Source organism: Lithobates pipiens, unplaced genomic scaffold (genome assembly GCF_037356315.1).
Source record: "Lithobates pipiens isolate NorthernLeopardFrog02 unplaced genomic scaffold, aLitPip1_a1.2 Scaffold_23, whole genome shotgun sequence".
NCBI classification, from domain to species: Eukaryota; Metazoa; Chordata; class Amphibia; order Anura; family Ranidae; genus Lithobates; species Lithobates pipiens.
This window is the reverse complement of record NW_027507785.1, coordinates 215,637,418-215,662,236: the sequence shown is the minus strand read 5'-3', so window position 1 is coordinate 215,662,236 and position 24,819 is coordinate 215,637,418. Positions and strand designations below refer to the sequence as shown.

The 24,819-nt window shown below is 45.2% G+C and overlaps 1 protein-coding gene across 1 annotated transcript in view; it reads right to left on the bottom strand.

Moving 5' to 3' along the window:
- Positions 1 to 24,819, bottom strand: part of TDRD5 (tudor domain containing 5) — a 521,267-nt gene that overhangs the window by 89,477 nt on the left and 406,971 nt on the right. Inside the window, exon 14 of the mRNA XM_077452843.1 lies at positions 10,595 to 10,765. Within this exon, the coding sequence (XP_077308969.1) occupies positions 10,595 to 10,765 (171 nt within the window). The remainder of the gene's footprint in view (positions 1 to 10,594; positions 10,766 to 24,819) is intronic.

Genomic DNA, 24,819 nt, shown 5'->3' with positions numbered 1-24,819 from the left:
ATTAAAATTTGTGTCCTGGAATGTAAAGGGCTTAAATGTTACAGAAAAACACTCCAGTTGTCTTTCTGAAATCTGGAGGCAAAGACCTCCGGTGGCATTCTTGCAAGAGACTCATTTCCGAGCAGACAAGATCCCAAAACTCTACAGTAAACATTGCCCAATAGTGTACCACAGTGTGTTGCCCACTATGAAAACAAAGGGCACGTGTATCCTCCTGGCCAAAACTGTACCCTGGCAGCTGATAGATATTCATACTGATCGAGAAGGTAGATACCATTTTGTTAAGGGTACGCTCCAATCGCAAACATTCACCTTGGCTAACCTGTACTTGCCGAATGTGGATCAGCTATTGGTACTCGAGACATGCCTATCCGCCCTGGCTTCATTCATTGGTGTTATGGGGAGACCTTAATCTCGCCATTGACCCCCGCAAAGATTTGTCGACGCGCTCTTCAGCCTTGTCCCCGAAAGCTTGAACCCAAATCAGGGATCTGTTGCGCTCTCGCCATTAAGTCGACATTTGGCAGATCCTCCATCCGCTAGAGACACTTCCCCCTTTTTCTCAGCGGTACATGGCTTGTACTCTAGGATAGATCTATTCTTAGTCTCCCACGCCACAATCCCTATGGTCTCTAGTGCCCAGATTGGTCACATTGCACTTTGGGATCATGCCCAATCTCCATTACATTAGCCTCACAACACTCGACGCCTAGAGCAGCTACATGGCGACTAAATGAATCCCTTATTCAAGACCCTGAGGTTAAAGCAGACATCTTGCGTGAATTGGGACTTTTCTTTGAGAACAAAGAGTCGGTCCCTAACCCTCTAACTATTTGGGCTGCACATAAATGCTACATTAGAGGAATATTCATTAAACATGGTCACAGCCTTAAGGTGGCCAGAACGAAAACGCTGTCCGAGTTGCTAGCAAAGCTTCACGACTGTGAAAAACGCCATAAATCTAACCCAGACAGGTCATTAGAAGCAGAACTAGCCTTTGAGAACAAATTCAGGAGCACTCCCTATTCCAAGCTAAGAACAGACTACTGAGGATGCACAGATCCTTTTACGAATATGGGGACAAATGCAGCAGAGCCCTAGCGAACGCCATTCAAACCCAGCGCAACTTATCCTACATCCCTGCCCTATCCACCTCCGGAGGAACCAGAATTTATGATTCCGTGGAAATGGCGGACTCCATCTGGGCTTTCTATGAAGCTCTTTATAATTTGCATTCCTCTCCTTCGGGAGACCGGCCCAGGAAAGAATGGAGGCAATAGAGAGCTACCTCAAAGCGGCAAACCTGCCCTCTCTAAACGAGGAGGAGGTGGATTTGCTCTCACAGCCTATAACAGCAGATGCCTTGGCGGGGTCACCGAGGGGGAAGGCACCTGGCCCTGATGGCTTTACGATTTCCTATTAAACTTTCCAAGCCCAACTAACAACCCATTTTGTTAAGGCCTTCAACGCAATACTAGACAATCACGCCATGCCTCCAGACCTTTTACAAGCCAGTATCTGTTATCCCTAAGCCTGTGCAAGCTATAGGCCTATCTCTTTACTTAATTGTGATCTTAAGTTGTTGACAAAAATTTTGGCTTAACGACTAGGTTCTTTCCTGCAACGCATAACCCCCCTGGACAAGGTAGGAGTCATCCACAAGAGAGGCACAGGATAATACAATAAGGACGATAGACGTGATAGGAAGGGCCAGACGCCTTAATATCCCATTCATCCTGCTGTCCATAGATGACGAAAAGGCGTTTGACAGGGTGCATTGCACTTTCTTTCTAGCCAATCTGCAACGCCATGGAATGCCGACCTCCATTTTGTACTGGATATCTGCCATTTATTCTTCCCCTACTGCATCGGTTAGGGTAAACGGAGTCGCTTCCAACCCCTTTAAGATAAGTAACGGTACGAGACAGGGGTGTCCACCTGACAGAGGACTGGAAACAAGTTCATACCACCATAAAATTGCGGCTTACGCAGACGACCTACTGTTTTACGTTTCAGAACTGTATACCTTTCTCCCGTTCCTTGTATCAATTATTCGCTAATATGGTGACTTATCAAATTATAAAATTAACCTGCAAAAGTCAGAGGCACTTAACATCTCCCTTACTCCAGCGTACAGACTCGCCTTTGTGGCAACTTTCCCTTTCAATGGACTCCCCAGGCAATTTAATATATATATATCAAGATTCCTTTGAATCTACATCTAATCTACCAACTTAACTTCCAGCCCCTCCTGGGTATTTTTTTCCTCAGATTTAGACAGATGGAAGAACTTGGCAGTTTCATGGTTTGATAGATGCAACGTCTTAAAGAACACTATGCCAAGGTTGCTTTACCTCTTACAAGCTCTGCCAATCAGGATACCACAGACCTTCTTCCGTAAATTACGGACAATCTTCATTAATTATGTATGGCAGGGTAAACCCACGCGACTTTACAGATCCCTATTACTGCGACCAAAACCCAGAAGAGGGGTGGGCCTCCCAGACCTAGCCTTGTACTATACAGCTGTTCACATGAATAGAATGGTGGATTGGAGCAGACACTTACCCCATAAGTTATGGGTCTGCCTGGAACAGGAAATGGTGCCATTTCCCCTTGAGGGTCTGCCCTGGAGTGGGACTCGATTTTCCAGATTCTCCTCTCCACACCCACTAATGGAGTCCACCTTGCAGGAGCTTAACAGATATTTTAAGATGGCAAGAACACCTTGCTTTCCCTCTCCCTTAATGCCTATAATTGGTCACATGGACTTTTTTCTGGGTATCTAATAGATTCTTCTGGCTCCACCCAGACCAGAGTTTAGTTAGAGCCTCCTCTTTTATGGGACCTTCTGGGTGGAGTGACCCCCTCAGGCATATACCCTAGCTCTGGCTCCTCCATCTTGGGCAGATGGAGGATTTTGCAACTTTCACACTTCCGCAGATCCCTCCCGGAAGGCAGCGGTTTCCGCAGACAGCCGATGCCCTTTGAAGACTTATGCCTGGGAGACGAGCCTATACGGAAATGCCTTTCAAGTTCCTATAACATACTACTCGCACATACATCCCAATATGATCCCCCGTATCTGGGTTAGTGGGAGAGGGATCTTAATACCACGTTCATGGAGGATCAAAACAATCGTATAATCCTTTTCGCACATACAGTGCCTTGCAAAATTATTCAGCCCCCTTGAACTTTTCAACCTTTTGCCACATTTCAGGCTTCAAACATAAAGATATAAAATTTTTATTTTTTGTGAAGAATCACCAACAAGTGGGACACAATTGTGAAGTGGAACGAAATCTATTGGATTTTTGAAACTTTAACTAATAAAAAAATGAAAAGTGGGGCGTGCAAAATTATTCGGCCCCCTTGCGTTAATACTTTGTAGAGCCACCTTTTGCTGCGATTACAGCTGCAAGTCGCTTGGGGTATGTCTCTATCAGTTTTGCACATCGAGAGACTAAAATTCTTGCCCATTCTTCCTTGCAAAACAGCTCGAGCTCAGTGAGGTTGGATGGAGAGCGTTTGTGAACAGCAGTTTTCAGCTCTTTCCACAGATTCTCGATTGGATTCAGGTCTGGACTTTGACTTGGCCATTCTAACACCTGGATACGTTTATTTGTGAACCATTCCTTTGTAGATTTTGCTGTATGTTTGGGATCATGTTGGAAGATAAATCTCAGTCCCAGTTTCAGGTCTTTTGCAGACTCCAACAGGTTTTCATCCAGTATTTGGCTGCATCCATCTTCCCCTCAATTTTAACCATCTTCCCTGTCCCTGCTGAAGAAAAGCAGGCCCAAACCATGATGCTGCCACCACCATGTTTGACAGTGGGGATGGTGTGTTGAGGGTAATGTGCTGTGTTGCTTTTACACCAAACATATCGTTTTGCATTGTGGGCAAAAAGTTCGATTTTGGTTTCATCTGACCAGAGCACCTTCTTCCACATGTTTGGTGTGTCTCCCAGGTGGCTTGTGGCAAACGTTAGACAAGACTTTTTATGGTTATCTGTGAGAAATGGCTTTCTTCTTGCAGTGGTCTGATACTCCTTCCATTTCAAAATGATCGCTTGTACAGTGCTCCTTGGGATGTTTAAAGCTTGGGAAATCTTTTTGTATCCAAATCCGGCTTTAAACTTCTCCACAACAGTATTACGGTCCTGCCTGGTGTGTTCCTTGGTCTTCATGATGCACTCTGCGCTTTCAACAGAACCCTGAGACTATCACAGAGCAGGTGCATTTATACAGAGACTTGATTACACATAGGTGGATTCTATTTATCACCATCAGTCATTTAGGACAACATTGGATCATTTAGAGACCCTCGCTGAACTTCTGGAGTGAGTTTGCTGCACTGAAAGTAAAGGGGCCGAATAATTTTGGCGCACCACTTTTCAGTTTTTTATTTGCTAAAAAAGTTTCAAAAATCCAATAGATTTCGTTCCACTTCACAATTGTGTCCCACTTATTGGCGATTCTTCACAAAAAATAAAAATTTTATATCTTTATGTTTGAAACCTGAAATGTGGCAAGAGGTTGAAAAGTTCAAGGGGGCTGAATAATTTTGCAAGGCACTGTATGTGCGAAAAGGATTATACGATTGTTTTGATCCTCCATGAACGTGGTATTAAGATCCCTCTCCCACTAACTCAAGGGGGCCGAATACTTTCGCAAGGCACTGTAAGTCCTCCTTATGTAGCAAATACCAGGAAATCACATACAATATCCTGACACACTGGTACAGGATGCCCTCCCTTAACATCTTCTGGGAGTTCTGACCCTTTTCTGGAGACAAGTGTTGCAGATAGTTCACAAGCTTTCTGACATTGCTCTTCAGGATAATCCGGCAGCAGTACTTCTAAATCTGACTCCCATATCTTGTAAGCGTTATCGTAAATCTCTTTTAAAACATCTCTTGAATGCAGTCAGGGTGTGTGTCCCCAGCATGTGGTAGTAGCAAACCCCACCAAAAGTGTGGCAGCGGTTGGCTAGGGTTTGTGATATCCAGAGGATGGAACATCTCACAGCTGCTTTACGGGATAAGAAAGAGCAGCACAGCACCCGTTGGACACATTGGAACCTGTTCCGATTTTCAGATGAGTACAAATCCTATATTTGAGTAGCTTGACTTGATAATTTGGAGTCTAGGGACGTTGGTCTTGCCGGAAATCCACATCCCTCCACCCTCCTCCCCTCTAATTTCCCCTCTATTGTCCCCCTTTCACTCTTTTCTTCCCCCTATTGACACCTTGGGTGTCACCCACCCTCTATTCCTACAAAGGAAAAAAATCCCCCTGGTTTGCGGTCATCTTTCAAGACCATTCCTGCTAATCAAGGAATAAGAGTTATAACCTATATGTAATATAAAGAATATACTCAGTCCTCTAAAATACAAGGGCTTGGTACCTGATCAATAGAGTTAAGCTTGCTTTACTTCCCAGATGGTATCCCTCCTCCCTACTAATTTTACTCCATGGACTGCACGTGTTTATTAGAACTATGTTTAAAGTTTTTTGGGAGGATTCCTCTATGGTTCCAGTTAATCTGCAGAGTATAACTGTTGTGGCGTCTTTAGACCACAGTTCTACATTTTACTATAACGAGGTAATGGAACCTAGATTGTTTTCTCACTAATGTACAAAGACCTGACTGAAAAGTTTCTATCATTGTTTAATAATGGAAATGGTTGGTTGACATGCTTGATTTCTTATTCTTTTGTAAAAGCCGCACTACTTAAATAAAGTTAAAAAAAAAAAGGCCAAACTGTCAGATTGGATGGAGAGCGTCTGAACAGCAATTTTCAAGTCTTGCCACAGATTCTCAATTGGATTTAGGTCAGGACTTTGACTGGGCCATTCTAACACAAGAATATGCTTTGATCTAAACTATTCCATTCTAGCTCTGGCTGTATGTTTAGGATCATTGTCCTGCTGGAAGGTGAACCTCCATCCCAGTCTCAAGTCTTTTGCAGACTAACAGGTTTTCTTCTATGATTGACCTGTATTTGGCACCATCCATCTTTTCCCATCAAGTGTGACCAGCTTCCTTGTCCCTGCTGAAGAAAAGCATCCCCACAGTATGATGTTGCCACAACCATGTTCCACGATGTGCAGTGTTTGCTTTCCACCACACATAGCGTTCAGTTTTGGTCTCATCTGACCAGAGCACCTTCTTTCACGTTTGCTGTGTCCCCCACATGGCTTCTCACAAACTGCAAACAGGACTTCTTATGGCTTTATTCTTGCCACTCTTCCATAAAGGCCAGATTTGTGGAGTGCACAACTAATAGTTGTCCTGTGGACAGATTCTCCCACCTGAGCAGAGCATCTCTGCAGCGCCTCCAGTTACCATGGGTCTCTATTGACTGCTTCTCTGATTAATGCTCTCCTTGCCCGGCCTGTCAGTTTAGGTGGACGGTCATGTCTCTTGGTAGGTTTGCAGTTATGCTATACTTTCTATTTTCAGATGATGGATTGAATAGTTTTCCCCTGTGAGATGTTCTAAGCTTGAGATTTTTTTTATAATCTAACCCCGCTTTAAACTTTTGATTAAACTTCACAACTTTATCTCTGACCTGTCTGGCATGTACCTTGGCCTTCATGATGCTGTTCGTTCACTAAGGTTCTCTAACAAACCTCTCAGGGCTTCAAAGATCAGCTGTATTTATACTGAGATTAAATTACACACAGGTGGACGCTATTTACTAATTAAGTGACTTCTGAAGGCAATTGGTTACACTAGATTTTAGTTAGGGGTACCAGAGTAAAGGGGCTGAATACAAATGCACGCCACACTTTTCAGATATTTGTAAAAATAAATTGAACCATTTATCTTTTTCCTTCCATTTCAAAATTATGTGCCACTTTGTGTTGGTCCAGCACATAAAATCCCAGTAAAACACATGTTTATGGTTGTAACATGATAAAATGTGGAAAATTTCAAGGGGTATGAATTCCTTTTTATGGCTCTGTAGGCGATCGATGTGGCACTATCTGATTGAAAACCTGCCTGGGCACCCACAAATAAGCTCTGTGCACTGCTGTAGACAGTCTAATCGTTCAAATCTTCAGGACATAGATCGATAGTCGAGCTTTCTTCAGCAGCCAGCAATCCCAACTGAACAGGCTGGCATCCATGGTGACCACCATCCAGGGCTGTGAAAGAAAAGACTCCCTGGCCAGAGACTAGAGCAACTGGCCCAGAGAGGTCCTGCCCCCCTGGACCAGCCCAGTCTGATTGTCCAAAGACAGGGGAGTCTCATCCCACTTGAAAAAGATTTCCAACTGCAGTCACTTTGCAAAAGACAACACATGCAAGACTACTGTGATGTTAGATAACATAACGGCTAGAACTTGAATACAGATAAACTAGCTTGTGTTAAAGCAGCAGGTGATCACAGACTGGAGCTTCCAGAGCTAATCCAGTGGAAGGAACACTTTGGCCTGCATCTCGCCAAAAATTAGACCCAAATACGCCATCCTCTTGTCCTTGTCAGAGTGAACTGTACAAGCGCCACGTTGTCCAATAGAGCAGAATGAATCTCAGCTCAGAGAAGACGGTTGTCTAAATAACAAATCATGGCAATCCCCCATTGTCTCAGCAAAGACATGACTGGAACCAGCACTTTGGTAAATACCTGAGGATTAGAAGCCAGACTAAAAGGGGAGTGCCACAATGTATGTCCCCGATCACAATTTCTAAGAAGCGTTGGTGCCTGACACAGATGAATGTGAATGTGTGCATCCTCGATATCTATGAAGGCCAAGAAACCACTAAGGAAGGGAGGCGACCATTTATTTTTAAGTTCTGCCCACTCACTAAACATTTAAGGGCCTTGAAGATAGGACAATTAGGACTGCCCACAGGCAGTGCTGTATTCTTTTTCTGGCTAGTTTTCTACTGCTGTAGGTGGCACTATAAATCCTATGGTCAAGAATGAACAGAAGCTGCGTCTTTGGTCGATGAAAGCAAGAGAAATAGGTAAGTACACACATCTTTTTAATACAAGATAGGTAGGAGGCGGGAACATGTTTAAGAATAGTTAGACTTAGGCTTTCCTTTGACTTTAAATATAATGCAGCTTAGCTGTAGTAGTTTTCTTTTCTCCTTAAAGAGGAAGTAAACCCTGATGAGTTTACTTCCTCTTTCATTCCCTGCAAAGGTAAAGAATAATTGACTACTATGCATCGCATAGTAGTCCATTATGTGTCACTTACCTGACACAGGAGCCAGCGAAGTCACCGCTGTCCCCTGTAGTCCACCGCATCCATCTTCTTGGTGGGTCTCGCTGCTCCGCCGCTGTAATTCGGCGAAGCCGCAATGACGTCACTCCCGCGCATGCGCACGGGAGCCGCCACTCCCGGCGCGCTCAGCATGCGCCGTAGACAGCGGTGCCTGTCTTTCGGCTAATATCTCTTAAACCGTGTAGGTTTAGGAGATATTTCTTGGACCTACAGGTAAGCCTTAATCTAGGCTTACCTGTAGGTCAAAGTGTGTTGTAAGGGTTTACAACCACTTTAAGACCTGGTAATTTTGGGAACACTACTTCATTTGTAAATATATAGAAAAAAGTAAACTGCGCTGTCTCTTTAAGTAGCAGCCAGCACAACAAAGGATCAATTTGCAAAGTATATAAAATATATATATACAGTGCCAATGTGATGTCAGTGGAATAAACCACAACCAAATAACATTATATACTTATGAGGTCACTGCATTGAGTATAAAGAAAGTGAGCATCTATCCAGGGATATGCAATTAGTGGACCACCAGATGTTGCAGAACTACAAGTCCCATGAGGCATAGCAAGACTAACAGCCACAAGTATGACACCTAGAGGCAGAGGCATGATGGGACTTGTAGTTTTGCAACAGCTGGAAGTTCACTAATTGCATATCCCTAATCTATACTCTATGATGAAATAATCAGTCTCTGTATATTGCTTAAACAATAGTGAAAAGTTAAGGATTTAGTGAACGAATATTGTTGTGAAACAAAAATAAAATAAATGTGCATTCCTAAGTGCATATTGCAGTCCATAAACAGGTGATCACAATAAAGTGACTTGAAATGAATGCTTGGTGTAGACAATATTTGTTCACTACATCTTAATCAACTTTTCACTATTGTTTATGCAATATACAGAGATTGTTTGATTATTTCACCATAGCGTATAGATACTTACATTCTTTATATACTTATGAGGTCACTGCATTGAGTATAATGTTATTTGGTTGTGGTTTATTCCACTGAAATAGCACTGCATTTTATTATATATATAACTCTACTTCATTTGCCTGGGTGACTATGCTAATTACTCCAATGTATTTAATAAGTGAGCCATGGTTGTCACCTAGCCAGGAGTTTATTCATCTCCAGTACATGGGGGATGGGGATATTCACACAAAAAAAAACATTCAGTTCAGCTCACAAGATCAATGTATTTTATTGTGCTTTAAAAACCACACGTATGTTCATGGGCAGTCACTATGCTCCCAGCACAGCGACTAAGCTGTCAAAGGTTCCCAGTCTCTAGTAATGATCAAAAGTTGGCGGGATCGACTCCTGGTCATTTGAACACTGTGACCGCCAATAACAGCGGTCATAGTTTTAAGCTGAAGTTGGACCTGAAACGGACCAGAAGACACACAGGACTCTTGTGAAATTCACTCTGGAGATGTGCGAACCAGCTCCATAGAGAACCAGTCACAGTCTACTGGGCAAACCGCATCCAATTCGCAATAGTGTGAACCCAACCTAATACAAGTTCTAACTATTCTTCTTACTTACTACCAAAACATTTTTTTTTATATTAACCATTTCCTTTGGGGAGATTTTCCCTTGTTCCTGTTCTTTCTCAACACCACCAGACCAAAAAGTGATAAGAAAACACTTTACTCTCTGCTCTAGAGATGGATTTTATGGTTTGTTCATACCAGCATGTTGGGGTATCACACCATGGTTGTGTTAATGTATTGCTCTGACATTTTTAATTGCATCCTAAGGTACCACAATGTGCTGTTGTAGTCTCTCTCCTGTGTTACCAAAAATGCTGCAGGTGCGATTTTCAGTCCATTGCGCTGTGTTGGCAGCTTAACTAATGGGTTGCCTTAAAGAGGTTGTAAAGTATTTTTTTTTTCTTAAAACAACAAACATGTTATACCTACCTGCTTTGTGCAATGTTATTGCACAAAGCAGCCCAGAACCTCCACTTCTTAGGTCTCCTGCTGGTGGTCTCACATCTTCCTCTTCTCTGTGTGCCATCATAGGAAGCCACCTCCTATAAGGGCGCACCTGCAGGCACGCTCACCAGCTGGATTGTCTTGTGTCTATAGACACAAGAACGTCTTAGTATTTTATTAGACATACCCCACCACATTGATGGTGTCAGTAAAATGCCTAGTGTAAGTGCTTCATAATTTACAAATCACTTTCCTGATGTTCAAGGTCACTCAAGTCTAGTTGTGCTTTATTTTGTAACGGGTTACTTGTGCTTTTATAGCTTGAGTTCAGTTTCTATATGCAAATGTACTAAAGTCAGCCCATTGTATGGCTAACAAGGTACAACACTTCATCTTAGAAGAAAAACTTACCTTTTGGCTAGGATTCTGACTCTGAAGATCATCTGTGTTATTAATGGAAGGCTTTAATATGTCATTAATGGGCACCGTACTTCCTGATAAAGACCAACTCTCATCCCATACATCTTCACCAGAGGGAATAGCCTCTAAGAAGGGCATCTCAAGTTCTGTCTCTTCTGTTACCTGAACAAAAATATTCCTAACCTGTATCAGTACAACATAACCTCTGCTCAAAATAATTTTTACCAAAACACTTTACGAAGATTCACATAGAAAATTAAGATAGATAGCAAATGGTTAAACTGATTCTGTTGGTGGCACGTTTCAGCTTAAGTTTTATTTTTGCAAAGATCATGCAACATAATTGTTTACATCTTCCATTTACTCCTCACTCATTTTCTACATCTCATGTCATTAAAATAGGATTCTGAAATTATTTTTTGGGATTTTGTTGAAGGACACAGGAAGTTATCAATGAGAAAATAGCTCTAAAAAAATAGGATTTTTATAACAGCTTACCTGTAAAATCCTTTTCTTTGAAGTACATCATTGGACACTGAGCCATAGTAGTGACTATGTGGGTTATAGGGCACCTTCAGGTGATGGACACTGGCATGCCCTAAATTAAAAAGTGCGCTCCCTATATAATCCCTCCCACTGGTGGGAGTACCTTAGTTTTGTAGCAAAGCAATACACATGTATACTAAAAAAGCGAGGGACCTCTGTGTTCTGTGATGTACTTCAAAGAAAAGGATTTTACAGGCAAGCTGTTATAAAAATCATATTTTCTTATCATACATCACTGGACACAGAGCCATAGCAGTGGCTATGTGGGATGTCCCATAGCAATGCCAACCGAAGGGAAGGAGACCCAATAAAAGTAGGTCACCAAGAGACTAGCGGACTCATCCTGCAGCCTGCAGTACACTGCACTCAAAGGTGATATCCTTGTGATCTTTTACATCTACAGTGGTGTGAAAAAGTGTTTGCCCCCTTCCTCATTTCCTGTTCCTTTGCATGTTTGTCACACTTAAGTGTTTTGGAACATCAAACCAATTTAAACAATAGTCAAGGACAACACAAGTAAACACAAAATGCAATTTGTAAATGAAGGTGTTTATTATTAAAGGTGAAAAAAAATCCAAACCATCATGGCCCTGTGTGAAAAAGTGATTGCCCCCCTTGTTAAAACATACTATAACTGTGGTTGTCCACACCTGAGTTCAATTTCTCTAGCCACACCCAGGCCTGATTATTGCCACACCTGTTCACAATCAAGGCATCACTTAAATAGGAGCTGCTTGACACAGTAAGGTCCACCAGAAGATCCTTAAAAGCTACACATCATGCCGAGACCAAAAGAAAATCAGGAACAATTGAGAAAGAAAGTAATTGAGATCCATCAGTCTGGAAAGGGTTATAAAGCCATTTCCAAAGCTTTGGGAATCCAGCGAACCACAGTGAGAGCCATTATCCACAAATGGCGAAGACATGGAACAGTGGTGAACCTTCCCAGGAGTGGCCGGCCGCCCAAAATTACCCCAAGAGCGCAGCGACGACTCATCCAAGAGGTCACAAAAGACCCCACAACAACGTCCAAGGAACTGCAGGCCTCACTTGCCTCAGATAAGGTCAGCGTTCATGCCTCCACCATCAGGAAAAGACTGGGCAAAAATGGCCTGCATGGCAGAGTTCCAAGGAGAAAACCACTGCTGAGCAAAAAGAACATCAAAGCTCGTCTCAATTTCTCCACAACACATCTTGATGATCCCCAAGACTTTTGGGACAACATTCTGTGGACCGATGAGACAAAAGTGGAACTCTTTGGAAGGTGTGTGTCCAAGTATATCTGGCGTAGAAGGAACACTGCATTTCATAAAAAGAACATTATACCAACAGTAAAATATGGTGGTGGTAGTGTGATGGTCTGGGGCTGTTTTGCTGCTTCAGGACCTGGAAGACTTGCCGTGATAAAAGGAACTATGAATTCTGCTGTCTACCAAGAGATCCTGAAGGAGAATGTCCGACCATCTGTTCGTGTACTCAAGCTGAAACTAACTTGGGTTCTGCAGCAGGACAATGATCCTAAACACACCAGCAAGTCCACCACCGAATGGCTGAAGAAAAACAAAATGAAGACTTTGGAGTGGCCTAGCCAAAGTCCTGACCTGAATCCTATTGAGATGTTGTGGTATGACCTTAAAAAGGCCGTTCATGCTTGAAAACCCTCTAATGTAACTGAATTAGGACAATTCTGCAAAGATGAGTGGGCCAAAATTCCTCCAGGACGCTGTAAAAGCCTCATTGCACGTTATCGCAAACGCTTGGTTGCAGTTGTTGCTGCTAAGGGTGGCCCAACCAGTTATTAGGTTTAGGGGGCAATCACTTTTTCACACAGGGCCATGATGGTTTGGATTTTTTTTCACTTTTAATAATAAACACCTTCATTTACAAATTGCATTTTGTGTTTACTTGTGTTGTCCTTGACTATTGTTTAAATTGGTTTGATGTTCCGAAACACTTAAGTGTGACAAACATGCAAAGGAACAGGAAATGAGGAAGGGGGCAAACACTTTTTCACACCACTGTACTTGATAGAATATGGTAAATGTGTGGACTGAAGACCAAGTTGCGGCCTTGCAGATCTGAGCCATGGAGGCTATGCTTGTGCCCAAGAAACACTAACAGCCCTGGAGAAGTGCGCTTTAATATGAACAATCACTTGATCAAGCCATTTAGAAATAGTAGATTTTGACACTGCCTGTCCTCTTTTAGGACCATCTGGCAACACAAACAAAACATCTGTTTTATGAATGTGAGCGGACACTATTAATAGACTTTAACCGCTCTCACCACATCAAAAGAATGTAGTGATCTTTCTTCCACAGAAAGACATTCTGGAAAAACTGAAGGCAGAACAATATCCTGGTTTAAATTAAAAACCGATATTACCTTCAGTAGGAATACAGGATGAGGCCGCAATACAACCTCATCCTTATGAATAAACCAATATGGCTACCAAGAAAGACCTCCCCCCCCCCCCCCGGTGCCTGTGGCAGTCGGAATCCATTCAGGAGCGATCCGAGATGAGGGGGAAGCCATTCATTCATGGCCACCCCCCTCGCGATCACTTCTAACTAATAGAATGCTTCCACTGCTCCTGTAATGTAAACAGGAGCAGCGGAAGTGATGCAATCTCTCCTCGTGTCGGTCTTTTTCGTTCCGGCGGCGAAGAGAGAATATCAGTGAGTTGCACCAACACACTACACATACAGTAGAACACACCAGGCACACTTTTCACCCCCCATCACCCATTTGATTATTGCATTGGTGTCATTTGTGACTGCAATAACTGTAAGGACAGTTAAGGTTAGCCCCATTTAGGTCTAGGGTACCCCCTAACCCCCCCATCACCAGTGTCACTAAGCGATCGTTTTTCTTATTGCTGTATTAGTGTCACAGGTGATGCTAGTTAGGCAGGTAAGTATTTAGGTTCGCTGCAACTTTTTATAGCGTCAGGGACCCCCATATACTACCCCATAAAGTTTGTAACCCCCTGATTGCCCCCCTAGTTAACCCTTTCACCAGTGATCACCATATAACTGTTATGGGTGACGCTGGTCAGTTTTTTTTATAGTTTCAGGGCACCCGCCATTTATTACCTAATAAAGGTTTAACCCCCTGATCACCCGGCGGATAATATAAGTAAGGTTTCAGGGTCAGATAGGGTCTGCGTCACCCCAGGCAGCGTCAGGTTAGTGCCAGTACCGCTAGCACCCATGCACGCAGCATATACCTCCCTTAGTGGTATAGTATCTGAACAGATCAATATCTGATCAGATCTATACTAGTGTCCCCAGCAGTTTAGGGTTCCCAAAAACGCAGTGTTAGTCTGATTAGCCCAGATACCTGCTAGCACCTGCGTTTTGCCCCTCCGCCCAGCCCACCCAAGTGCAGTATCGATCGATCACTGTCACTTACAAAACACTAAACACATAACTGCAGCATTCACAGAGCCCGGCCTGATCCCTGCGATCTTTAACAGTTTTTTTGGTACCGTTTTGATACAGTCACTGACAGCCTAGGTGCTTTTTTACCTGTGAATCTCACTAGATGTACCACTTAATTTAGAGCCCAAAATGGCAAATCGAAGGTACACTAGTGAAGAGGCCTACATGTTTCTGAGCATGACAGATAGTAAAGAGGAAGTCACTCATCTGTCAGATTCAGGCTCAGAATAAGATCCTATAGAGGACAGTGGCTCCATGACAGATAGCTCTAACGACGGAGATGTGATCCCTGCTAAGGTCAGGCGTACCAGACCCCAAACTTCTTCTGTTGTTGATGTGCAAGATCCGCAGGTCCCTCGAATGGAGCAGAGCAATACTAGTGCCACTATTCCTTCTGGTGAACTGGCAAGCACCAGCAGCCTAGTACACCCTGGTCATACATCCAGCACTTCAGTAGCATGTGGCGACGTGGCGAGTCCCATAAATGCAGTTCAAGCTAGCGAGGTGGCAAGCACAAGTAGTATCCCGCTGCCACCAAGAAGACAAAGACAGGCCCTTCCTGCCCATAGTGCCCTTCCTAATTGGGAACCCACCACTTCTGCAGAACCTGTACTTCCCCCATTCACTGGCCAACCCGGCATTCAGGTGGAAACAGTTGATTTTACGTCACTTGATTTATATTCTCTGTTTTTCACCGAAGATCTCTATAGATCTATTGTGGACCAAAGCAATTTGTACGCTGGTCAATACATCGCCACTATTCCCCAGTCCTTCCTTGCCAAACAAAAGAAACCAATTACGGTTTCCAAATTTAAGATCTTTCTGGGCCTTTCCCTTAACATGGGCATAGCCAAAAAGGGTGAGTTGCGGTCATATTGGTCCACTGACCCAATTCACCATATGCACGTGTTCTCTGCTTCCATGGCCAGGGCACGTTATGAGCAGATTTTGCGGTTCATGCACTTCAATGACAATGTCCTCGTGGAGACCCTGAATACAATCGGCTCTACAAAATTCGGCCCCTCATAAACCACTTCAACCAACGTTTTGCAGACTTGTTTACTCCTCATCAAGTTGTCTGCGATGATGAGTCCCTGATCAGGTTTTCTGGCCGCTTGTCATTCAAATAGTACATTCCCAACAAGCGTTCCAGATACGGGTTCAAGATGTATAGGCTCTGTGACAGGGCCACAGGCTATACATGTAGTTTTATAGTTTATGAGGGCAAAGATAGTCGCGTAGAGCCGGAGAACTGCCCTGACTACATAGGAAGCGCTGGAAAGGGAAAGGGGTACCATTTGTATGTGGACAATTATTACACAAACGTGCCACTGTTTAGTCATTTGTTTAATCAGCAGATTGGAGCATGTGGCACCGTGCGACCTAATCTCTGGGGCTTTCCCCAGCGGCTTGTAGATTCTCGTCTTAGGCTGGGGGAGAGATCCTGCTTCAAGTGTAATAACTTGCTCGCTATAAAGTGGAGGGATAATAAGAATGTTTTCGTTCTCATCTCCCTTCATGCAGACACGACGGTCCAAATTCCTACGGCGACTGGTGTTGTGGAGAAACCCCTCTGTGTCCACAAATATAACCAAAATATGGGACTTCAATGACCAGTTGTTGGTGCCGTACCTAGTTGCACGTAAGGCCAGATGCTGGTACAAAAAAGTGTCAGTTTATTTATTTCAATTGGCTATGCTGAACGCTCATGTGCTACACAGAGCTTCAGGACGGACGGGATCCTTCCTTAAATTCCAGGAAGATATCGTCAGAGCCCTTCTGTATCCAGACGGTGCTCCACCTCACCTTCCTTAACCAAATTCAGTAAGCCTATGCGATTTAAGGCACTGTTTTGCACTTTAATTATTTGACACCACTGCAGGGGTGACAAGCCCGCGACGCGGGTTAGGTGGATAGCCCCGCATAGGTACCAAAATTTCTGAATATTTTTAACACTTCGTATATTTTGCATGTTTTTTGATCTGCACTGTCATATAGCAGTTTTGTAATATTTAGCATTGTGAAGTGGGAGTAAGTTGTTTTTGTTAAGGCGTCTTCTACATAGGCACGGCACTTTGTTGTTTTTTTTTAAATAGAGGTGAATTTAAAAAGTTAGCGCAATCCACGCTTCATATAAATGCAGTAAACCGGCTGCGTGAGATGCATTATCCTTATGTCCTCCTGCGTACCCCTACCCAACGAGCCCCCCAAAGAAAACGTAGTGTCTGCAGAAAGCGCAGATATAGGCGTGACACCCGCTATTATTGTCCCTGCTGTCCTGAAAATTATGGTCTTTGAATTGGTGAATGTTTTGAATGCTACCATTCACTAGTTGAGTTTTAGAGTAGGGTACAGCATTGCACAGACTAGGCACACGTTCACAGGGTCTCACAAGATGCCATCGCATTTTGAGAGACCTAAATCGCTGGAACCGTTACAACAGTTAGAACTGTTATAGTTATATGAAAAAGTGTAAAAAATAAATTAAAAAAAAGGAAAAAAATAAAAAAACAGAAAAAATATAAAAATAAAAAATAGTTGTCGTTTTATTCTTCTACTCCTTTGTACTGTATTCTATTCTGCAATGTTTTATTGTTAACCATTTTTTCAGGTACGCCATTCAGCTGCAGCATGGATTTATTTATTTTGACAGCAACAGCATTTGCTCCCACGATACATAAAGCCATGACTCCAGCGCTGTCGGAGGTGATTTCACCACCACAGTTAAAAAAAAAAAAAAAAAAAAAACATATATGCCAATGCATGGGGGCAGCAGGGGTGGAGGAGCGATTTGCTCCTACCTTTTGGGGCGGATGCGACCATGCTTCGGCATATATAAATGGTGCATGTATGCCCATCATTAGAAGTGGGTGGATGAAGGGAGGTATTCTAATGGTGGGCATACTCACCAATCAAAATCTTTTTTTCGTTCAGCCCACAGGCTGCATGAAAAAAAAAAAAGATTACAATATATGCCCAACAAGGACCAGAAACGTACTGGTATGTTGCTGGACTTTGAGTGGTTATACCAGAATGATACCTGCAGGTTTAGGTATCATCTTGGTATCATTCTTTTCAGCCAACGGTCGGCTTTCATGTAAAAGCAATCATAGCGGCTAATTAGCCTCTAGACTGCTTTTACAAGCAGTGGGAGGGAATGTTCCCCCCCCCCCCCCACCTTCCATAGTTTTCTCAGGCTCTCCTGTCCCAACAGGAAACCTGAGAATGCAGCTGGTGGTTCCGCCAGCTGACCATAGAGCTGATCAGAGACCAGAATGACTCCAATCATCTCTATGGCCTAAGAAACCGGAAGCTATGAGCATTTCATGACTTAGATTTCGCCGGATGTAAACAGCGCCATTGGGAAATTGGGAAAGCATTTCATCACACCGATCTGTGTGTGGTCAGATGCTTTGAGGGCAGAGGAGAGATCTAGGGTCCGATAGGTACTTTTTTTTTAAAAAAATGAGAGTCTATCACTACCTATTGCAATCATAAGGGATATTTACATTTCCTGAGATAACAATAAAAATGATAAAAAAAATATATAAATAAAAGGAACAGGAAAAAATGAAATAAAAAAGCAAAATAAACAATTAAAAACAAAACAAAAAAAAACACCCCTGTCCCCCCTGCTCTCGTGCAAATTTGAAAGCAAGCATTGGTCTGGCGTCATATGTAAACAGAAATTGCACCATGCATGTGAGTTATCATATTATTTAGTAACAACTTTGTGGGAAAAAAAAAAAAGTTTGTCATTTGTCCGGCAACTGGTGGCAAAATATAAAATATTCCTTGGATTCAACCTGCCTCTCAGCAAATAGCTTAGGGTGTCTATTTTCCAACATGGGGTCATTTGGGGGGGGTTGTGCCATCTTGGCATTTTATGGCCTTCAAAACTGTAATAGGTAGTGAAGAGTGAAATCAAAAATTTACGCCCTCAGAAACCCGGAAGCTGTGCTTAGTTTTCGGGCCTCATACGTGGCTAGGCCCCCAAAAAGTCCCACATATGAGGTATCCCCATACTGGGGAGAAGCAGCAGAATCAATTTTTGGGTGTAATTCCACATATGACCATAGCATGTGTGAGCAATATATCATTTAGTGACAACGTTGTGAAAAAAAAAAAAGTTTGTAATTTTCCCACAACTTGTGGGAAAATATAAAATATTGCACGGACTCAACATGCCTCAGCAAATAGCTTGGGGTGTCTACTTTCCAAAATGGGGTCATTTGGGGGGGGGGGTTTGTGCCATCTTGGCATTTTATGGCCTTCAAAACTATGATAGGTAGCGAGGAGTGAAATTAAAAATGTATGCCCTTAAAAATACTGAAGGCGGCGCTTGGTTTTCGGGGCCCTGTACACGGCTAGGCTCCCAAAAAGTCTCACACTTGTGGTACCCCCGTACTCAGGAGAAGCAGCAGAGTGTATTTTGGGGTTGGTTCCACACATAACCATGGCATGTGTGAGCAAGAATAGGATTTTTTGTACTCACCGTAAATTACCTTTCTCTGTAATTCACCGACCGACACAGCTCCTCTCTGTAACAAATGGGTTGTTAGCCTTATCACTAGGAGAATACTAGGCATAGTTCTAACACAACACTCAAAACTCTTAGTTCAGCCCAGGGGGCGGTGCCTTGGGCTACAACCCTCCCGCCTGCCAGACAGGTCTCAGTACGTCAACAAGCAGTATAACGTAAAGATAAAAGGAGGGGCGGGTGCTGTGTCGGTCGGTGAATTACAGAGAAAAGGATTTTACGATGAGTACAAAAAATCCTATTTTCTCTTATATTCACCGACCGATATAGCTCCTCTCTCTAACAAATGGGACGTCCCCAAGCAGTGCCAAACGAGGGGTGGGAAAACAGCATAGAAACATCATCCACCATGGCAAGTGGGAACTAGTGGAAATGTACCCACAAAAAACAACAGTGCGTGAAAAAAAAACACCACAAAAACCAGGGTACCCTCAACAGGAGTGACTACCCATAACCGCACAAAAAACTGCGGAATGTAATGCAACAGCGCATTAACTTAACAGTACTGTCTTTTTATCGAAAACCAGGCAAAAAAGGAAATATATTGCATATTCAATTGCAACTATACGGCCGTCTGCAAAACTTTGTGGCCAAAACAGGCATCAGCCAATGCACTGACATCTACCTTGTAGAACTTGGTAAACGTGTGGACAGACGACCAGGTCGCCGCCTTATACACCTGAGCGACCGACGCTTGGTGTTGGAAGGCCCAAGACACTACGATTGCCCTTGTGGAGTGGGCCGTGACCGGAAAGAGGGGCACCTGCCCCTTCAAGGCGTAGCCTTGTACTACAATCTGTCCGATCCACCTGGAAATGGTGGCCAAGGAGCCCGCCATGCCTTTCTTTGGACCAGCCACGAAACAAACAGTGAGTCTGACTTCCGAAAAGGAGCCATGGCAGACATATACACCTTCAGAGCCCGAAGGGCCACCTCCTTGGGGTGCTTCAGCTTAGGACACAGAGATCGCAATACAATGTCCTCATTGATATGAAAAGCCGAGACCACTTTCGGTAGAAAAGATGGTTGCGGACGCAACACCACCTTTTCCTTGTGGGTAACCAGATAAGGTGACTTGCAGGACAAGGCCGCCAGTTCTGAAACCCTCCTGGCCGAGGAGATGGCCACTAGAAAGACCACTTTCTGGGAAAGAGTCAACAGGGGAATTTCCCTGATAGTTTCAAACGGCAGTCTTTGAAGCGTCGACAACACCAGGTTCAGATCCCATGAGGGACTACATGTCGAACCCCCTGAACGAAGGTACTCACTAAGGATTGTAAAGCCAGGGATCACTGAAAAAAGACAGCTAAGGCTGAAATTTGCCCTTTGATGGTGCTTAACGCCAATTTCTGGTCTACTCCTTGCTGAAGAAACAGCAGGATCCTGGATATAGAAAAGAAGTGTGGATGCCATCCTTTCACCTCACACAAGGAGATGTAGGCCTTCCAGGTATGATGGTATATCTTCCGAGAAGAAGATTTCCGTGCTCTCAACATAGTTGGGATCACAGAGTCCGACAAACCCTGGATCCTCAACACCTGGCTCTCAATAGCCATGCCGTTAAAGCCAGTGATGGTAAAGCAGGATGGAGAATCGGACCTTGAGACAGAAGGTCCTCTCGCAAACGGCAGTCGCCAGGGAGCGTCTGCCACCAGACGCACCAGATCTAAGTACCAAGGATGCTAAGGCCAATCTGGGGCAATCCTGTATCACTGGGATCACCTTGGCTTCCACTCTGCGAAGCAGACGTGGTAACAGTTTCAGTGGAGGAAAAGCGCAGATCAGCTGGTACTGATCCCACGGAGCCACCAGCACGTATGATGTGTCGGCCCACGGATCTCTTGTCATGGACACTAATCTTGGCACCTTCCGACTGATACGGGAAGCCAGTAGATACACGTCTGGTGTGACCCACCTCGGGCACAGCAACCTAAAGGTCTCCGGATGCAATGCCCATTCTACTGGGTCCAGCATCTGTTGACTCAAATAGTCCGCCTAAATGGCCAACAGGGCCGGTACGTGTCGCTCTGCCCACCTTAGTATGTGAGCGACCTCCCATGCAGCGGCTGAGCTTCTTGTTCCTCTTTGGTGATTGACATATGCCACGGCCGTGGCATTGTCCGACTGGATCCTGATCAGATGCCCTTGCAGTCTCATCGACCCATGTGGAGAGGCACAGCCTGATCACTTTCAATTCGAGCAGATTGATCGGCAACTTGGATTCTTCTGTTGACCATGGCCTTGAGACTACTGAACCCCCATCACTCCACCCTAGCCGGATAAACTGGTGACCGTTGTGATCACCGTCCATTTTAGAGGAAGGAATGATTTTCTGGACTGAATCACCGGGGACCTCAACCACCAGATCAGAGAGTCTCTGACTGGCTCACCTGGATCTGTCGATTCAGGGACAACTGAGATTTGTCCCATTTTGTCAGAATCTCTTTCTGTAGGTGTGGAACTGGGCATAGGGTACTGCCTTAAAAGATGCTACCATGAGTCCCAGTACTCGCATGCAAAAGCGGAGCAACGACCACTTGGGGTTCATCAGAAGATTTACCACGGATCTGAGAGTCTGCAGCTTGTCTGAAGGGAGAAACACTCTTGCTTCCCTGGAGTCCAGCAGCAAGCCTAGATACTCCAGACGCTGGGTCGGCACAAGCACCGACTTCTTTAGGTTCAACAGCCACCCAAATTCTTGCAGGGTCTGCATGATGATCGCCACATCATCCTCTAACTCTGAGGTGGAAGATGCCCTCAGGAGGAGATAGTCTAGGTATCCCACAATCGTGATCCCTCGTTGCCGCAGCAACGCCAAAACTGGAGCCAATACATTGGTAAAGACTCGGGGGGCTGAAGTCAGACCAAAGGGAAGAGCCACAAACTGGTAGTGAGCTTTCCCCGATTGCAAACCACCAAACATTTGATGTCGGAGGCATATGGGTATGTGCAGGTACGCATCCTGGATGTCTAAGGATGCCAGGGAGTCCCCTTGATGGAGCGCAGCGACTACCGAGCGAACTGATTCCATTCTGAACCTCTGCACTTTTACAAAGTAATTGAGGGCCTTTAGGTCCAAGATCGGACGTACCCCTTCCTTCTTGGGAACTGCAAACAGACTTGCGTTCCGATTCTGGAACCAGTACAATCACCCCGCGACTCAGCAAATCCCTTACCGCCCCCAGCAGGGCCTCCGGGTGAGCCGGGGGTATGGATATGCTGGAGGGGAAGAATCTGTTTTGCGGCCAAGAGAGAAACCATCTTGTAGCCTGTGGAAATCAGATCGCAGACCCATTGGTCAGATAACTAGGAGGTCCACCGGGTTCAAACTCCGAGACATGGGTGGGGGCAAACGTTCATGCGGTAGCACTTTTATTCACGGGCTGGTTAGGCTTGCGGTTCCAGGGACGTTTTTGACCGTCCGTGGGCGTCCTGTCAGGCTGGGGGCGTTTCGTCTAAGCTTCAGGTGGACAATAAAGCCATTTCTGAGCGGAAAAAGTGGGCCCTTGCCTATTGCGTGGCTCCTTAGCCTTCCAGGCCTGTGGGAGTAAGGTACTCTTACCCCCAGTGGCATTTTTAATAATGTCATCTAATGCGGCTTCAGAGAGCCAGTCGCCAAGGAAGGGAAGATCCATCAGGGCTTTTTTGGATGCCTGGTCAGCAGACCAGCATTTTAGCCAAATTAGGCACATCAGCACCACAGCTGACACTGAAGCCCTGGATAACAGAGGGAGAGTATCCAGGGCCGCGTCAAATGTACTTAAGGCCTTGCACTAGTTGGTCTGCTAGTTTCACGCAGACAGGGGAAGCCTGTTACTCTCCCAATTCGCAGTGCAAAAGTTTTTTCCCACTCAGTCAGTGTGCGACTGCGACTCAAGTGCAGATGCCAGTACTGGTCACACGGCTGACCCCACAACCGTAAACAAGGATCAAGCCACTGCCTCGGCCTTCCTGTCCGTGGGATCCTTGAATGCAGGAGTCCCCTCAACCGGGATCGTGGTTACTTTTCTTAACCTAGATACTGGGGGGTCCACGACCGGAGGAGCCGACCATTTCTTGAGAAGGCTCTCCCCAAAAGGGTAATGCATCGCCATGTATTTGGGGACCGAAAAGCTCCATTGTGGGTGACCCCATTCCTTGTAAATTAACTTGTCAAAATAAGTCAGATACGGGAACCCCTTAGGTGAATGTGCTGGCTTGCGGGACCCAAAAGGGACGGTACATCAGCAGAGGGATCCGCTGGCTTCTGAATCTTCAGGGTATCACGCACAGCTGTGATAAGTGCTCCAACAAGCGCTTTGTCACGCCCGGATCTGGACGGGGACTCATCCTCACTATCCGGTCCTAGTCAGCATCGTCTGATGAGACAGAGCAGGGGTCACCAGCATCAGCAGGTCTCGAGTCTGCGTCAGAGCTCAGAGGATGGGGGGGCATTTTCTTCCAATGCATCGCCTCCATCTTGGCAACAAACGAGTTGAGGACCGCCGTCAGGGTGTGCATGGGCACTGCGCAGTCCGCAGGTGACCCGGTTGCAATTGGCTGGATTTCAGGGGAAGAAAGGCCAGTTTCTGAAGCCATGCTGACCCTACCCTGTCTGCCACCTGAAGGGGACTTAGGACAGTGACAGCCCCACCCTCCTTGCTGCCGCTGACTTAAGGGCTCTTTCCCGCCAGACTCACCACCCTGAGGAGTTCTGCGCTGTTCACATGTAGTGCCTGTAGAACCTGAGTGCTCCCAAATGCAGAGGAAACAAGCGCTGTGTCGGTGGCAGCCGCCAGAATGAGCACTAAACATTTTGAAAAACGTGCTCAGGCTTCAATAAAATGGCCGTCCAGCGTCTAGGACACAGACAGGAAACACAGGGGAAATGGTTGTGAGAGCACCTAAGCCATGCTGCTGCTAAAGAACACTGAAAAAACATGTTCAGGCTTCCAGAAAATGCCCGCCAGTGTCCTGAATAGGAGATCACTTGGAAAATGGCCACTGAAGCCCAGGAGGGCATGCTGCCTTGCCAACACCTAAAATGGCCACCAGCAGCTCCATGAGGTACAGAAAAAAAGCAATGCGACAGAGACACAGCGACGCACCCGACCACAGCAGACCCTCACAGGCACCTTCCGGGAGCTTAACACAGAGAACCCAGGACATCGCTAGACAGCCAGCCCCCCCCCCCCCCCCCATCTCAGGTGAGAGCCCACAGAGAGCACACATACACTGCTCGGCAGCCACATGCAGCATCCCCCCAGGGAGGGGGAGGGAAGATTGGGACAGGGGAGAGAATAAAGGGAGGTGAGGGACCCCCGAATCGACCTCCCAGGGAATGCCCAGCTGCTCAGCCCCGCTGAGGAAGGGAGAGCTGTACTTACCAGTCCTGAAGAGCTGGGAGACATTACATTGCAGAACTACTCACTGATCAGTACAAGGTAGCTGCTGGCCTCTGCATACTGTGACGCAGACATCAGTAGCCCAGTCATATGTAAGCCCCGGAGCATAAAAGCTCACCGGCCACCCCTGGAGCTGAGGTTTCGTAGTGGCCTGCCAAGCCATAGCTGCGACCTGCACATGCTCGATGGCCAGACTGGGGAGACTACAAGGATAAGGGTATCCAGCCTGTCACCCAGCCGGCTGTTGAAAGCTGATCACAGGATCATTAATCTTGCGCAAAAAGTCAAGCTTCTGCATACAAA